Source organism: Ascaphus truei, chromosome 11 (assembly GCF_040206685.1).
Source record: "Ascaphus truei isolate aAscTru1 chromosome 11, aAscTru1.hap1, whole genome shotgun sequence".
In the NCBI taxonomy this organism is placed as follows: domain Eukaryota; kingdom Metazoa; phylum Chordata; class Amphibia; order Anura; family Ascaphidae; genus Ascaphus; species Ascaphus truei.
In genome coordinates, this window is record NC_134493.1 from 30,943,664 (window position 1) to 30,961,595 (window position 17,932).

At 42.6% G+C, this 17,932-nt stretch overlaps 1 protein-coding gene across 1 annotated transcript in view; it reads left to right on the top strand.

The window, feature by feature from the left end:
- Window positions 1-17,932, top strand: part of FAM20C (FAM20C golgi associated secretory pathway kinase) — a 112,302-nt gene that overhangs the window by 66,148 nt on the left and 28,222 nt on the right. The window contains exons 4-5 of the mRNA XM_075565478.1: window positions 13,681-13,773; window positions 16,880-16,995. Of these exons, the coding sequence (XP_075421593.1) occupies window positions 13,681-13,773; window positions 16,880-16,995 (209 nt within the window). The remainder of the gene's footprint in view (window positions 1-13,680; window positions 13,774-16,879; window positions 16,996-17,932) is intronic.

Below are 17,932 nucleotides of genomic sequence, written 5' to 3' on the forward strand. Positions count from 1 at the left end.
ATTCTGCGTACATCAAAACAATAGAACATAAGCATTTCGTGTATCAATACACGAGTTACCACACAGCTGACATAGCCTACCCTGATGTCAGCTGGGTGGTAACTCGTGTATTGATACACAAAATGCTTATGTCCTATTGTTTTGATGTACGCAGAATACTTACCCTTTTTTAACACTAAATAGGTTTTGATATACTTCACCATTTGCGTTTTGCGCTTGTTTTTTGTCTTTTGCTGCCATACGTACTGTGTAACTTTATGTGTCAATATCCAGAAACTACCTTTCAATACTACGTCGCCAGGTGGAATACAAGAAAAATCCACACAAACGAGCATGGGAACAGGTTTACTAATTTCTTGAAAAATGTGTGTAATTTTTATGCTTCAAAAAATATACATCTTTCTAATTGGCCACTACCGCCAACAGCAGTTTGGCCACCGGCGACCATCTTCTTCTATCCCAGGTTGTCAGCAATTTGGAATAGGTGTAAAACCACGGCCAAGACTAATTTTGGAGAAAGACCAATTTGGTCTCCTTAGGAAAATATTGTGTGATTAGGGCACCCTTCAGTGAGTATGACAAGCTTTGTTAGGTCTCGTCCCCAGTGATCGTGTCCGCGTATGCACGGCTCGAACAAGAGACGGCACTCTATGGGGCCGGCCACAGTCCGCGTGTGCGCGCGCATGCTCAAAGTGCGATGGCGCGACTACATTTTCAGAAGACAAGAAATTTGTCTTTCGTCGCGGCGGCCGAGCGATGACCACATCACGGCGGCGGTTCAGCCAATGAGGGCGAACCCGCCGCGCGATGTCATGGCCACGCTTAACGCATCGCAAGCAATCTGAAGTCAACAGGTCGCTTGAGAAAAGGGCACGTGCGCCGCAAGGCGCTCAGACGCGCGCACTCACTGTGGCCATAGCCTTCATTTTTAAAATCACCATCCGCCTCTTGACCAATATTAAGCAAAAGACAGTGCCAAATGGACAGACCCAAAAACAAAACATAGGAAATCTGGGAAAAACACAAAAACTACAATCCACAACACATAAGGAGCATTTTAAGACTCCCAAATTGCCTTGATGGCTTGAGGTCAGTGGGAGAGTTTAAGCCAGTCTGGTTTTCTTTCTTTTGTCTCAAAGGATTATGGGAATTGGATGTTCTGCTTTTTTCTTCTGAGAAAACAAGACTCAGTCTCCACCAATGACTTTGGGTGATTTGGTAACCACAATATAACCACACAGCCTTCCAACCTTTTACTTCTATGAGTAACAGAGACCGACTGGACGTAACGTTAATACAGTACTAATGCATATGCACTAAAGAGACTATTGTCATGATAACTTAGTTTACCACTGAAATAATGTATCGATACATTCGTCCGGATGTTAGGCTTACTCATATGCAAATCAGATGCTAATGACCGATAAACCCAACATCGTAGATGCACTAAACACCGTTACTGTTACCGCAGGGAAACAGCGTAACGATAAATAGGTCACACCAAAAGCGTGCCATTATTCCGAGCCCGACCGTGATTATCACAACATTATTTCATAGAATTCTCTGTAAAGACAAATACAAGTAAAAAGTGGTACCCTGATACTGTATATTCCTTTGATCTGGCACTTCACACTTTCAATTAGAATATTTAGACAGTAAGTATCATACCAAGATATACAGTGGCGAGAAAACATTTGTGAACCCCTTAGGATTTTCACGTATTTCACATATTTCAAACCTAAAATGTTATTAGGTCTTAATCTAAGTCCTAATAATAGATAAAGATAACCTGATCAAACAAATGACACAAAAACATGATACTTTTTCAACATTTATTTATCAACATATTATTCAATATCCATTTGTGAAAAAGTATGTGAACCTTTAGATTCAGTACCGGGTGGCGCCCCCTTGAGCAGCAGTGACTTAAACTAAGCGTTTCCTGTAACTGCTGGTCAGTGAAAAAAAATATGCAAATGCACACGCACCTAAGTGCAATTGGGGTGCGCTAGGTGTGGCCACAGGACTGGTCAGTCTCTCACATAGATTTTGAGGAATTTTGACCCATTCCTCCTTACAGAACTGTTTCAACTCATGACCAACTTTCAGTTCAGCTTCAGCTCACGGACGGATGACCTGACTTTCTCCTCTAGAATCTTCTGATACAATGCAGAATTCCTGGTTATGTCAATGATGACAGCAAAGCAGCCCCAAACCATCACACTCCCATCACCATGCTTGACGGTTGGGATGCAGTTCTTCTGTTTGAACGCAGTGTTTGGTTTTCGCTAAACATAATGTTTCTCATTGAGTCCAACAGTTCTACCTTTGACTCCTCGGTCCAGAGAACATTGTTCCAGAAATCTTTTGGACCATCTGTGCTCTTTGGCGAACTTAAGACAGACAGCAATGTCCTTTTTAGAGAGAAATGGTTTCTTCCTCGCTATCTTTCCATTAACACCATTCTTGTTCACTCTTTTTCTCATAGTTGAGTCATGAACACTCACATTAGCCAAGGCGAGAGCAGAATATATCTGCACTGGCAAGCGGTATATATCTGCAACAGGGAGGAGGGGTATATATCTGCTTCAGCAAGTTGTATATAGTAGCAGAGGATCTGGTCAGATGTGGGGGTACAGTAGATACATTTTGATGGATCTCTATCAGATGTGGGGGTACAGTAGATACATTTTGATGGATCTCTGTCAGATGTGGGGGTACAGTAGATACATTTTGATGGATCTCTGTCAGATGTGGGGGTACAATAGATACATTTTGATGGATCTCTGTCAGATGTGGGGGTACAGTAGATACATTTTGATGGATCTCTGTCAGATGTGGGGGTACAATAGATACATTTTGATGGATGTCTGTCAGATGTGAGGGTACAGTAGATACATTTTGATGGATTGTATAAAGCGGTTTTATACTTTGAAGATTTTGGTCAAAACAAAGAGAGCTTGTTGACGCCTGTTCTTTCTCACTGTGATTATGATGTCAACAGATGGTTTTTAGCCAGAATTTGCAGCCAACTATATCTTAAAGAGGAATTGGTTAGGATTTTATTGCCAGAATGTGCAACACATACTGTAAGCAGCTAAAGACTCTCATATTCTGCAGCTAAAGACTCTCATATTCTGCAGCTAAAGACTGTCATATTCTGCAGCAAAAGACTCTCATATTCTGCAGCAAAAGACTCTCATATTCTGCAGCTAAAGACTCTCATATTCTGCAGCTAAAGACTCTCATATTCTGCAGCAAAAGACTCTCATATTCTGCAGCTAAAGACTCTCATATTCTGCAGCAAAAGACTCTCTCATATTCTGCAGCTAAAGACTCTCTCATATTCTGCAGCAAAAGACTCTCTTATTCTGCAGATAAAGACTCTCTCATATTTTGCAGCAAAAGACTCTCATATTCTGCAGCTAAAGACTCTCATATACTGCAGCTAAAGACTCTCTCATATTCTGCAGCAAAAGACTCTCTCATATTCTGCAGCTAAAGACTCTCTCATATTCTGCAGCTAAAGACTCTCTCATATTCTGCAGCTAAAGACTCTCTCATATTCTGCAGCTAAAGACTCTCTCATATTCTGCAGCTAAAGACTCTCATATACTGCAGCTAAAGACTCTCTCATATTCTGCAGCTAAAGACTCTCTCATATTCTGCAGCTAAAGACTCTCTCATATTCTGCAGCTAAAGACTCTCTCATATTCTGCAGCTAAAGACTCCCTCATATTTTGCAGCTAAAGACTCTCATATACTGCAGCTAAAGACTCTCTCATATTCTGCAGCTAAAGACTCTCTCATATTCTGCAGCTAAAGACTCTCTCATATTCTGCAGCTAAAGACTCTCTCATATTCTGCAGCTAAAGACTCTCTCATATTCTGCAGCTAAAGACTCTCTCATATTCTGCAGCTAAAGACTCTCATATACTGCAGCTAAAGACTCTCTCATATTCTGCAGCTAAAGACTCTCTCATATTCTGCAGCTAAAGACTCTCATATACTGCAGCTAAAGACTCTCTCATATTCTGCAGCTAAAGACTCTCTCATATTCTGCAGCTAAAAACTCTCATATACTGCAGCTAAAGACTCTCTCATATCTGCAGCTAAAGACTCTCTCATATTCTGCAGCTACAGACTGTCTCATATTCACCCTTTACAGCTCATAGTTTGTATTGTTTGGCTGCTTTGGGACACCTTCCGGATTGCTTTTACTTATTTTGTTTCCTTAAATGCCTTTTTTCACAGCACAGCTTTTTTCCCCAGGTGACAGCTGATATTCATACTGAGAATATTCAAATGGATGAGTCATCTGCTTTAAATTCCTCTCTTACATTATCATGCCGGACTGTTCAACTGCTTCTCCAAAGGGGACAGATCAGCAAGCGTTTGGGAGTAGATGGGAGACAATCTTATTGTAATGGCATTTAAAGCCAAATATTATATTTCAACATTTTGCTAATCTTTACATTACCTTTATATTTCTTTATAGGGACAATCCCTCCCAGGACCAACGGAAACTATTGCCAACCACATAATTAAGGGGCCTCATCTGGATAATTAATACTTTTTGTTTACCCAAATATGACACCTATAAGTATTTTTAATTTATTATTTAAAGCAGCACCCCTGCTTTTCATTTTTCGGGGGGTTGTGTTTTTTTTATAGGTTTGAAACAAGGGGTCACCGGTGCGGAACCACGTTAATTTCAGCTCCAGGGACCCCCTGCTTCCCGAGATACTTACCACCGTAGGGGGTGCCGGTGGTAGCTCCGTCTGGGCTAGTTGGGGCTAACATAATGGCGGTTTAAATGTCCCACGTCACGTGGGCCAATAGGAAGCCGTGATGTCATCCCTTGCGGCTTCCTGTTGACCCATGTGACCAGGTTATTTAAACCTGCGGAGCTGAAACAGAGAGTCCAAGAGCCCCATCAAGACCATTCGTAGGGCACCAGTTGATGAGCCCTGTTAAAATGCATCGATATGAGCTTCTTTGCTAAGGAGGAGGAGGAGGACATAGATTGTGTCTTCCCCAGGGTTATACTAGAAGTCTGATTCCTGCATCTGACACTTTCTGTAATTTTCAGGGAAATCCCTTCATCTCTATGGTCCGGTTTCTGCTTGCTTTCTCCTTGTTAGATGAGGGGTTTCTGACTGGGAGCAAAACATCCAATTGATCTAGAGAGGAGTCCGAAATGTTGCATTTCAGATTCACTTTGCAATTTCCTTGTGGCATGAAAATATATTTATTTATGTGTGTACAGTATGTGCTTTAATGGGAGCATGTCCCCACCTTATTTAAATTGAAAGAACACCTGAAGAGATTCGGCAGGTCTCGCAAACACTAATTACATAAAATAAAACGCATCACAGCCTTTCCTTGGCGATGAACGGTACAAACCTGTACTACTTACCTAGAGAAACACGAGATACACATTTTGTGCATTCTTCATTCTAACCAAATAATGGAAGCCTGTATAGAACAATTCTCTTAGGACAAGATGATGCTGTATAAAATTAACCCCTTTGAGTGTCACAGTCGCCACATCGCAATCACGTGACCGCTCCTCCCGATGACGCGAACGGAAGAGTCGTCATCCTCTTCCGGCCAGATGGCGTTTAGTGCCCCACAGGAGCGCAGAACGCAATCTGTACGTATATCTTTATATAGCACCGCAGTATACTCTGTACTTTGCAAAAGAGATAATACAGGGAATTACAATACGATCTCTTCGTGAAAATAAGTCTGTGACGCAGTGATTACCTCACGCTGCTCTCAGGGTAAAATGTTATCATTAATAAGGCTTTTTCAGATCTAGGATTAATAAATATATTCTAAATATGTTAATTTAGTGCAGAGTAGTGCGAGATCCCGATAGAATAGAAATATCGCGATCATAACAGATAAGTGGATACTGTGAGACAGCCATGAGAGTCACTTATGTTTTGGGGACAGATTGTGACATGCGGATTAAGATGTATCAGTTTCCTATAAGTAAGATCGGCCAATGTGAAAGGGTTTACAGCACCCAACATTCACTCTGCACCTCTCAATGATAGCAGCACCGTCCTTCCTTAGATGATTGTTTTGCCACTAAAATTGTCATTTATTTGCAAAAAATATTTAACTGGTAAATGTTAAAACGAATTACCTTCCAAATGACTACCTTTTATAACTTTAGAAATGTTTGTCTTTTTTCCTATTGCACAGTTATTTATTGCAGTACATACCTTTACCACTGTAAGTTTTTTAATATCGTCGTCATCAGATATGGTATGTAATTGCCTAACCCTAATACAGTATGCTACCTGTAGTGTGAGCCAAAAACTTGTTGGTTAACACGTAAGTGATCCGTGATGAGGAAAAGTTGGAGAACCTCTGATCAAGTGGGAAGTTGAGGTTCTCTACTCAATAATATTCTTTTGTTACATAGTTACATAGTAGATGAGGTTGAAAAAAGGCGTGCGTCCATCAAGTTCAACCTATGATAAATGTAGACGACAGATACTTTATCCTATATCCGTACTCACAGTATATTGATAAAGAGGAAGGCAAACAAAAAACCCCAGTGAAATATCATCCAATGATATCTCGTAAGGGGAAAAATAAATTCCTTCCTCACTCCAAGAACTGGCAATCAGATTACTCACAGGATCAACATCCTTCCCGTGTTTACCTACCTGGGGCATAGTTATAGCGCACACTCTTGGGAGGCCCGCTCTCCCCCTCCCCTGTGGACGGCCCATCGCTCTCTTCAGACAGATGGGGGAGATGGTATGCGGTGGGCCTCCGGTATTAAACCGAAGCCGGCAGAGGAATCAGCAGCTGTTACACAGCAGAGCAGGACAGCAGGGGAGGAGCTCGCTCTAGCAGCAGACACCGGAAGTAAGAAAGACTTCCAAGTCAGACCACTAGAGCGCGCTCCACCTCTACTGTCCTGTGTAACAGCTGTTGATTACTCTGTTGGCTTCTGTTTAACACCAGACCACCTATAGGTAGGCATGGGGCATGAGGGGGGGAGAGAGAGGTGATTATAATGGTGGTGGGGAGAGAGAGTGGTGATGATGAGGGTAGGGGAGAGAGAACTGATGATGGTGGTGGGGTGAAAGAGAGGTGATGATGAGGATGATGATGGTAAGGGGAGAGAGAGATGGTGAGGATGATGGTGGGGAGAGAGAGGTGATGATGATGGTGGTGGGGTTAGAGAGAGATAATGGCGGGGAGAGAGGTGATGATGGGGAGATGCTGATGAGAGGGAGAGATGATGAGGAGAGATGAGGAGAGGGAGAGATGATGATTGTGATGGGGAGGGGGAGAGATGATGATGAGGAGGGATGATGAGAGCGAGAATCAGGTAGAGGATGGGGAGGGAGAATAAAATTGCAGTCAGTATTAATATTAATGGGGTCCTGAATTTATTTGCCCGTAGTCCCGCGCATGTATAGCCACTGTGTCCAACTTTTTTTTTTTAACATATCTATTGTATCTGCTATCACAGTCCCCATGGGTAATGAATTCCACATTGTAACTGCCGTTACTGTAAAGAAGCCTTTCCTTTGTTGCTGGTGAAATCTCCTTGTTAGATGTCTTTATTCTTGCTTGTCACTTTCGCTTGGCAACACGAATGGTGTAAACAGGAAACTCACGTCTCCAATAACAGAAGATTTCATTGCAGCCAAGTCTTCCACCTGCTATAGACCCATGTGTTCTTGGGAGTAGGTGCCAGATTCTGTATCTTTAGCACTGTTGATCTGTTAACACAATGTAGCTTTTCATTTGTATATGAGATCATTTTTTGCTGTAGCTGATTTGGCACGACGGATATTCCCCAAATCTTTACTTTTGTATAACCTTCTTCGCTAATTAAAAGAATATTGCCTGTTTTACCTCCAGCAGCGTTTAAGAAGATTATATCATATTTATCTAATGTTAGGCAAACAACTATAAATAAGCATTGGGATTTCTCAACCAGAATTCGATAGAACATCTGTTACCTGCCAAGGTTTCTGGTTGTTTACTGTCTGGCTATTTCTATTAACTTGTAGAAAACAATACGCCTTTTTTCTTTGATTTTGTTTATTTCACTCCTGTCCTTCACAGTGTATTTTCTCCTCTGTAGCATCTTCTTCCTAAATGAAGTCTGCAGAGAAGAAGATTCCGACAGTTTTGCACAAAAGACTTTGTAGGTGACTTTTCTGCCCGCTCATTCCCACCCCCCCCCCGTCACTGCAAAACAAAGCAGGCCCTCCAGCAGTCTGCACAGATATACAGGTCCCCCTGTCGTTCCTCTGCCTGTGCTGGGAAGAGGCACGTTTAAGCAGTGCCTATGGAAGTCCCCATTACCATATAAAAACCCTTTTGTTTAATAGGTACGGCTGGTCTTGCAGGGCGCCCGACATATAATGTACCTGCTAAACAGCCAAAGTTGGAGGTATGACAATGTTCGACGGCCCTTTCAGCAAACGATGGGTTAATATTACAGAGCAAATATCACTGACAGCTTTATGAACTAAGTTCTCCAATTTGTGCGGGTTCTGTAATGTTAAGTCCTAAAGCTTGTCACAACATTTATATGTACTGTTCTCTATAGAAGATGAGGCTTGTGCTGTTCTAAAAGAAATAAAGATCAATATTATTGTAAAAAAATACCACACATGACATCGCAAACATGCGTCGGCAGCAGCCTGACTTCCTTGTACTGTAAGGTATAGCATCCTATAAAGTCCAGCACATTTACACTCAACAGCTGTCATTCTTTTTCACCCCCAAAAATATACTGTATCATTTGGTGGGATCCTCAGATTGTACCATCCCACGTACCATCTCCCGGACCATTCCCCGTAGGGTTTCCATCTGGTTCCAGGATTTAGTGGCTACCTTACACCCAGTCGTAGCAGGTGACCCCTCTATACATATCCAGATATATTTTCGGTATCCCCAGTAGGGACGGAGCTAAGCATACCAGTACTGTACCTTTTTAAGACACTTAGGCAGATGTTCTCAACTCCAGTCATCAAGCCCCCACCCCTCCTCTCCAACAGGTCAAGTTTTAAGGATATCACAGCTTGAGCACAGGTGAGCCACTGATTCAGCCACCTATGCGGACGCAGGGAGCCACTGATTGAGCCACCTGTGCTTGAGTACTAGAGTTGAGAACATCTGCACTAAGAGGTAGATTGATCAAGCTCCGATGTGGGGTGATGTACCTGATCTGGTGGTAACTGTCATTGCATCTATTGAATCAGCTGCAATACTCCGCATCAGAGAGGGGTGAGTCATTGTGACTACGGCCATTGTTTAATGATGTCAATGATCCCAAGCGTGCCTGTTTTGTTCTGTACAATGCTCATACTCCTAATGTGAGAAACAAACTAAACATTACTTTTCCACCTCATGGTTGCCTAATATTTATTAAAGGCAGAAATACAAAGCGTGAAGAGTATTTATCTTTTTGAAAGAACTTAGACTGGTGGCGGCTGTGAGAGTCTCAGGTAGATTGTCCCAGGTGTGAGGTGCACGGTAAGAGAAGGAGGAGCGGCCGGATACTGTGTTGAACCTTGGGACCGTGAGCAGTCTATTGGAGACAGATCTCAGATGATAAGTGCTGTGTGTGGTAGGGGTTAGGAGCTTGTTCAGATAGATGGGTAGCTTGCCCAGAAAGTATTTGAAGGCAAGACAGGAAAAATTAACTTTGTGCCTAGACTCAAGTGATGACTAATCTAATTCTTTGAGCATTTCGCACTGATGTGTGTTGTTGTTACATTGGAGAACAAATCGGCATATTGAGTTGTAGAGGGTATCTAGTTTGCTAAGGTGAGTTTGGGGTGCTGTAACATATACTATGTCCCCATAGTCTATACTAATTGGCATTAGTATCTGCTGTGCAATACGCTTTCTGACCAGTGGCTTAGGGAGGATTTGTTCCATAAAGTACACCTAGTTTGGCATAGGTTTTGGATGTCAGGGGATCAATGATAATGCCGCAAACTGTAAATTAATATGGCTACATTTTATCATGAAGTCTCTTTTAGGCCTTTATAAGTAGAAAAATACAGAAAGAGAAAGAATTGATTTTATCTACTGTAGATGACAGCAGAAAATGCCATGCAATCAATAATCAATGACAGTTTCTAAAACATGAAATGTGCCTGAAGTTACAAAAAATGATGTATAAGAGGAAGAGGCAAATTCAGATACTGCTAAAAGCCCTGGCTACAGGTATTAGGTGTCCATGTGTCAAGTATCAGCATAACCAGCAAAGGCACAGCTCAGAAAGCGCAGCAATATCTACTGTGCTTGTTAATATGAATTCTGTCCGTGTGCATAGAACAAAATATGGAAGGGGGTTTGAAGAAATAAGTTTGAAATAAGACTGACCACACCTTTCCAGGCTCCCACTAGGTAGGGTCAGTAAAATGCTGACAGTACAGGAACTAGAGAGGAAATTTCATGAAGAGCAAAAGAAGGAAGATTTTTTCAAAGGGTCGACAGAAGCTTACATAGTCTTCTGTCTAAGGCCACGTTTATGGTGACGGCGACGCGACCGATGACTGGCGAAAGTTGCACTTTTCGTTTGGAGCGACGTCGCTGGTGACAAGGCCAGTGACGTCACGAAGGGGGTGGGCAGAGTGCAATAGGCGCTCTGTGATTGGTGTAGAGACAGTCACATGTGGCGACTGCCTCTCCCAAAATGAAATTTCAATGGCTTCCAATTTTTTTGTAGCTCTGTCGCTCCATCGCCGGCGCGCTTACTATAAGCGCATGCAACGGATTCAATGTATTTGTTTTGGTGCGACGTCGCAGGGCACTATAGGCATAGTCTAAAGCAGCGATATTAGCAGTAAAACAGATCAAATACGTCATTACATTAGTCTGGGGACTCCAGAGTTTGTACTTTTTGCAGTTATTATTTAGTGTGAGATAATCTTTGCTCTCTGCGCGTTTATGCTTCTTAGGCCGAGGTTATGCTAGACGCGCGCGCAAGAAGGAGCGCGTAGCATCGCGCGTGTCTGCAGCAGAGGCGATTTGAAGCCTACTAGGGAGACGCGATGGGGAGGCATTCTTGGTTTGACGTCTCAGGTTGCTTTCCACAAACGAGCTGAGTAGTGAAGGATTAGAAGCAGGGGAAGAAAGTTAGTACGATCCAAAGTTAATGATGTCTAGTGCGAGAGCCCAGAGCTGCAGGCAGCACATAGAAAAGTGTCATATGTGAGAAAGGGCCTTTCCGGCTCTGGTTTAATGACTGTCCCATATGTCAGTTATGCAGCTGTAAGGAACAATTACACTTTTATGCAGCTGGCTAAACTGTCAGGATTAGGCAGCAGCTTTTAATTCAAGATTCTTGCTTTAAAGATGGTGGGCTTTTTTTTACATTTTATTACCAATTAAGCTCATTACTTCACCTTTTTCAGTGCCCTGGTGATGTCCCAGGTATGTCAGGGACCTTACTTGTTATCTAGGTGGAGATCGCTCCAACAGAGTGAATGCCCGTTCCGTGTCTGCATCCGTGGCCTGGTCATGACATGTGAACACATGAAGGTCAAGGGACTCTCTGGCCAGGCCAGACCCCTTCACTCTAAAGATTATATCAGCGAACTTAAAATAAGTGGCTAATTTCAGAACTTGTTGAACTACTAAATACAATTAAAATCAGGGTACGCTCAAATCTTTCATTGCCCAATGATAGTAAATAAGTGCATCTTGTTATTAACAAATAACCTCCTCTTTATAAACACAAGTATCATTAAATCAGAGCTGTTCCTGAATCGTAAAGGTCATGAGTTCATTCTGGCTCTTTGTATCAACTTTATTCAAGGTCTTTGTATTAAGTGGACTCAAATAACACCATAAACAGATTCCCTGATGTGGGATTTCATCCTGTGTGTCCTATGCATGAAAAAAATGGGGTAGAGCTGGTAAATAATATATTATGTGCATGTCCATAATCCTTCTGTTCGTTCCCCCAAATCCTCCTATATAACTTTCCGGGTCCTCATAATAAGCGTTCTCGCTGATCGAGCCCACGCATGGATGAGAAAGGCGGCGCAAGCTTTATAAATAGCAAAATGAAGGATTCCGTAAAGGCACAGCGAGTGCTATAACATCTTTGCAGACATCATTACCTGACGCATTTAGTGACGTAGTCATTATTTATACTCGGAGGAGTTGCTTTATATAACCTCTCCCCAAGTCATACACTCATGTACTGCAAGTAGGAAACATATATTGATGCGGAGAATGATATTCTAAATGATTCAAAATACACATGCGGACAGATGTAAAAGCAAAACGCAGCGTCTCAGGGACAGTCAAAGCCACAGCTGCCTGCGAGGGAGGGGGGAGAGATTCCGCTGCCTAGGGGGGGAGGGGGAGCCACGGAGAGATTCCGCTGCCTAGGGGGAGAGGGGGAGCCACGGAGAGATTCCGCTGCCTAGGGGGAGAGGGGGAGCCACGGAGAGATTCCGCTGCGTAGGGGGAGAGGGGGAGCCACGGAGAGACTCCGCTGCCTAGGGGGAGAGGGGGAGCCACGGAGAGATTCCGCTGCCTAGGGGGAGAGGGGGAGCCACGGAGAGATTCCGCTGCCTAGGGGGAGAGGGGGAGCCACGGAGAGATTCCGCTGCCTAGGGGGAGAGGGGGAGCCACGGAGAGATTCCGCTGCCATGGGGGGGGGGGGGGTTGCGTAGGAGCCACGGAGCGATTCTGCTGCCGTGTTCAGGATTCCGGGGGTTACCCTGGCAGCGCGAGCATGAAGTTTTGCTACACCTGTACATGAACTTATTAGGCTTTCGGAGAGTGGAACGGAGCTCCCCTAGGAGCTCTACTACTACGTGCGACTATGTGGCCAAATGCAACACAGTAATCTCTTTTAATTTAAATGAGTACTATATACCCTTGACAAAGCTCTGATAGTGTTGCAGTGGGTGTCCTGCCTCTCCTGTCTGTTATCTTACAAAGGTAGAGTTTCTTTATAGAACGGCGGACTCAAAACTTATTATTTAGATGTTATTATTTAAACCTTGTATGTATGTATGTATGTATGTATGTATGTATGTATGTATGTATGTATGTATGTCTTTATATAGTGCCATTAATGTACATAGCGCTTTACAGCAGTAATACACATGACAATCATAAATAACAAATAATACAAATAATACATAATGGGAAAAAGCGCTTCAGACATAAAAGTAACATTTAGGAAGTGGAGTCTCTGCACTGAAGAGCTTACAATCTAATTGGTAGGTAGGAAGAACGTACAGAGACAGTAGGAGGGCGTTCTGGTAAGTGCGTCTGCAAGGGGCCAAGGTTTATGAATCAGGTCTAAAGTATCAGCCACGGAGCTACTCATGTACTTCGTTAAGCAGGTGTGTTTTAAGGTGGGTCTTAAAGGTGGATAGAGAGGGTGCTAGTCAGATATTGACCATCTTTTCTTGTTTTATAATGATATATCAGTTTACAGTACTGCAATATTTTTATCTGCCTCACAACAACCACCAGATCTGTTATAATATAATCTGATTGAACAGTCTGGGTCAGATGTAAAAAAAAAAACCTTCCAGGCTTATAACACGATTCAGACTTTTCTCTGATATGATGCACACAGCCCTCAGCCTTCTGCACTGCAGTAAAAGCAATGTTAACTATTGATAAATGGTCTTGTTTCTGTCTTCCTAGGCAAGCAAGGGAACAAGAGACACCGCCAGACTTTTTTTACTTCTCCGACTATGAGCGTCACAATGCTGAAATCGCGGCTTTTCATTTGGACAGGTAAATATCACAGCGCTTACTATATTTCCAAAAATTGCTGCTTCACAGGTAGGCCTCCTGGGTTAGGGAGCACAGGGTTGTAGTAAATTAGTTCTGGCAGAAACTTGCTCCTCATGTATTGCTTATATGTCTGATATACAAGTACAGATTAATGACAGACGTCCGTAACTATGCCCCAGTTTTGCATACTGTACATGCTGAATATTTAACATACTTTGTAAAGGTTCAAAATAATTCATGGCCTGCAGCAATAAAAGGAATTCAGTCAGCAACCTGGGAAATCTGCATTGAACACCTGTCCTTGTAGCGTAACCCTTTGAGTGCTCTGGCACATCGCTACTATGCTGGCACCCTGAGTGTCTTATGACATAGTAGCTATGCCCCCTCTCCCCCACCCCCATCCTTCCAAATGCTTGTTTTGCTAGGGGAGATCGCGCCTTGCGCTCCTATGGAGCCCGGAACGAGATCTGCACTGATGGCGGACGGAAGGGGGGTGTTGGCGCCACGACTCCCATTTCATCATCAGTGCCGGAGCAATCTCCAAAGTTTTAGTCCTGCAGTAGACCCCCTCTAGAACCATTCCAAAGTGCAGGGAAACCGCCTCAGGCGAGGAGACTCCGGCTTGTGCAGCCAACACAACACAGACAAACGATTCCTTCGCAGTGCTGGTCTCCTCTAAGAGAGGTACAATGTACAGCTCTACTCACACGTTCATAATGAGGTTCTCCGTTTAATGTGACAGCCAAGAACAGTGAGACAGTGGGACCTGAAACGCTGTCTTCCCGCTGTTCTTGGCTCACACATTAAATGGAGAACCTCATTATAAACTTGTGGTTAGAGCTCTGCTTTGTATCTCTGACTTAGAGGAGACCGGCACTGTGAAGAAATTTCCCCTCAAGAACCCCCTTTTTCACAAGTCTACAAAACTCGGGGTCTCCGAAACTGAACCGCGTTAACTTCATCTCCTGGGACCCCCTGCTCTCCGAGATACTTACTGACCCCGCTGGTAATTCATGGAGATTTACATTCCCCAGGCCACGTGCGCTCCAACGGAGGACTTTGTGGTTTCCTATTGGCCGGCATGACGCGGGAGATTGAAACTATCATTTTGTTTTCCCTGGAGGGGACCGTAGCGTCGGCCCCTTCCCCGGTAAGTATCTCAGAAACCACAGGGTCCCAGGAGCTGAAATGTATGCGGATCAGTTTCAGAGACCCCCACTGTACACGTAAAACAAAGTTGTGGGGACGGAGAAAGAAAAAATCAGAGTACGGGGAACTGTCCATCTACAGAAGATAACAAATGACAATTCGGGCTAATTATATACAGTATGTGCATGTATTATGCGAATAGCTGAAAGCACAGTACAGTATATTGTGGAACATCACAGGTGAAAATAGAGATTTATCATTGTATCTTGTCAGTGATGCAATTTAGGACCCCCCCCCATTTGAAACCCAAGGGGATGCTGTATTGACTTTGGAAGTTTACGTAGAATGAATGTAAGCATAATTAGCGTCACGGAACGACATAAAGGAAAGCAACTCTTAGCCGTGTCAGTCATTTATAATTACAAAAGCCCATATTTAATAGAGCTTCGATGAGCCAAACCAAAGCAGATGGAGTCGTCCGCCATCCAAGACACAAGATGTTTCACATTTATGAGGGCAGACGGGAATCTTGTCCATGTAATCTGAAATCAGATGTCAAGAGATGCGGATACAGGGATAATAGTAATAGTTTATCAGTTGACCCGTGCAGTGCTAATTAGGGCACCATATGGGGATAAACATGCTTCCTCCAATATGTTTCCGTTAGTTAATAGTGCAGGCGTGTGTTTGTGTTTACAGCCTTCATCGCAAGGTATTTAATTAGGGTATTGTTAGGTAAGTGAATGTGAAGAAATATTTGGAATACTCCCATAGATTAATTTAGTTTATATCATCATTTTTGAATGCATTAAAATATAGCACACAGGTCACACACATCATGCATCTTAAGCAAGTTCACCAAGGAAATCAATGCAAATAGGGCTAATCCCACCTATTGAATACAAGTGGTATATATTTTTCCTATTTGCCTCCCACTATTCCAATTCATAATAATAATAATAATAATAATATTTGTTGTTGTTTATTCTGTAATTAGTTAGACATGTGAGACCTATAATAATCAGGGTATTTAAATGCATATCACTGTGTTACAGAATAAATCTATTACATTTGATCTGTATGAACGGATTTTTCTCTGCTCTGTAGGACACATTGTGGAGTAAGGGGGGTGGGGAGGGGGGTATAATCGTAGCATACAACTTGAAGCAGTAGTGTTGCTGTATGAGCACTTAGGGCCATGTTTACTAAACGGTGCCATTCTGTAAGACGTCTTTCCGGCTCTGGATGTCACTCGCCTTACAGCCCATTGACTTGAATGAGCTGTAAAGGGTCTTCCAGTAGCAGAAGGTGTCTTAAGACTGACGACTACTAAGTAAATCTGGCTCTTAGAGCAGCAATCCTCCCCTAACTAAATCCGCCTTTTATTTTACAGAATTGGAAGTGGGGGTCCCCAGAGGTAAATCGCGCTATTTTTAGCTCGGGGGACCCCGGGGTTACGTAGCTTCTTACCGGTGAAGTTACCGGTATTACTTCCTGATTTTTAAAGGGGAATTAAATGGCCATCCAATAGGAACAACTACATTATAATGTACTGTAACCATTTATTGTCACCATAACTCTGTGCCCAGGACATACTATAAAGCGAGAAGGAACTCTCAATGTAATACTTCCTGCTAAAACATTTTATAAATAAATACTAGTAATAGGGCACAGGTCATGCTAAATGTTCCCCCCAAATGTTTTCCCAGTGCCCTTGAATTGCCCTATAATAGTGCGCTTTTTTTGACCCCTCATCTTTTGGTGATTCAGTGGGTGAACGTGGCTGTTAAAGGGATTAGTTGTCCCATGAAAGTTGTCCCATCATCTTTTATGTCCTTGAAACTGTGACACCTTCTGCGCTGAAGCAGCCGGAGAGGCTCTGTGCTCCTCTAGCACTGAAGGAACGCCATTTACTTCCAAGCAAGCGTGTAAAGGATCTGATTCCATTACTTCCCAGAATCCTCGATTTCCGCCGCGTTCCTCCTGTCGCTGGCAGATTGGTGAACATGACGAAGGAAATTCGAGACGTCACTCGTGATAAGAAGCTATGGAGGACTTTTTTCATCTCACCAGGTACTGTAACAAACGTTTTTTTTTGTTTTTTGTTTTGAAAGCTTTCCACTCTTTCTTCCCGTTACCCAGCTATATTTCCCAGAGCTTTGGGAAATAGGGACAAATATATTTGTATATGATTATCAGTTTTATTTTGTTATGATTTAAGCCTTAGTACTAGTCTTTATTCTGTCATTGTGATCCCTGGACACTATGACCGCGATATGCGAGGATATAAAACGATAAGATATTTGGGGGACGGGAGGTTTTCTTACTCAGTCATAACACTCACGATATTGTAGGTAGGTCCTAAATATTACAGTGTAAGAGCTTGATATACTCAAGTCTTATATAATTGGGCATTGGGAAGTGTTCCACCAATTATCACAGTGTTTCAACTGGAAGAGGTAATTACTCCAGCGAGATTATAGCCTTGCATTTACTATTGTCTTATTCAAGTAGAACTTACATGCTGCAAGCTAATGGTATGGCTGCTCTTGAGAAATGATCCAGGACATTACTTGCAGCATTTATTAAGTACAGTACTTACACTGATACTTTGGGCAACTCGTGAATGTACATTTAGTTGTTTAATCCGTATAGTGTTTGCATAGCTATCCTTAATTACATTGCTCATTATCATGCAGCAGATCCCTACTATGCTTCATGAATTTATTTATTTATTGCTGAGGCTGAAATGTAGAATCCCAAAAATCTAATACAAATAGATAGGAAATAAAACGATTTGGTGCATCGGATAAACATTTTATGTAAAGTAGGTGAAAGTAAGATACATACATTTATTAACTGTATTGTGCAGGCATTTTAAGCAACCCACAGTACAATTAGAAATGTTTGCAATTCACAGTAGAGTAGTGTACCATCTTTCCTAAAAAAATAATAACAATACTATATAATCCACGTTTTACAACACAAGCTGCACCTATAGCACCTAAAG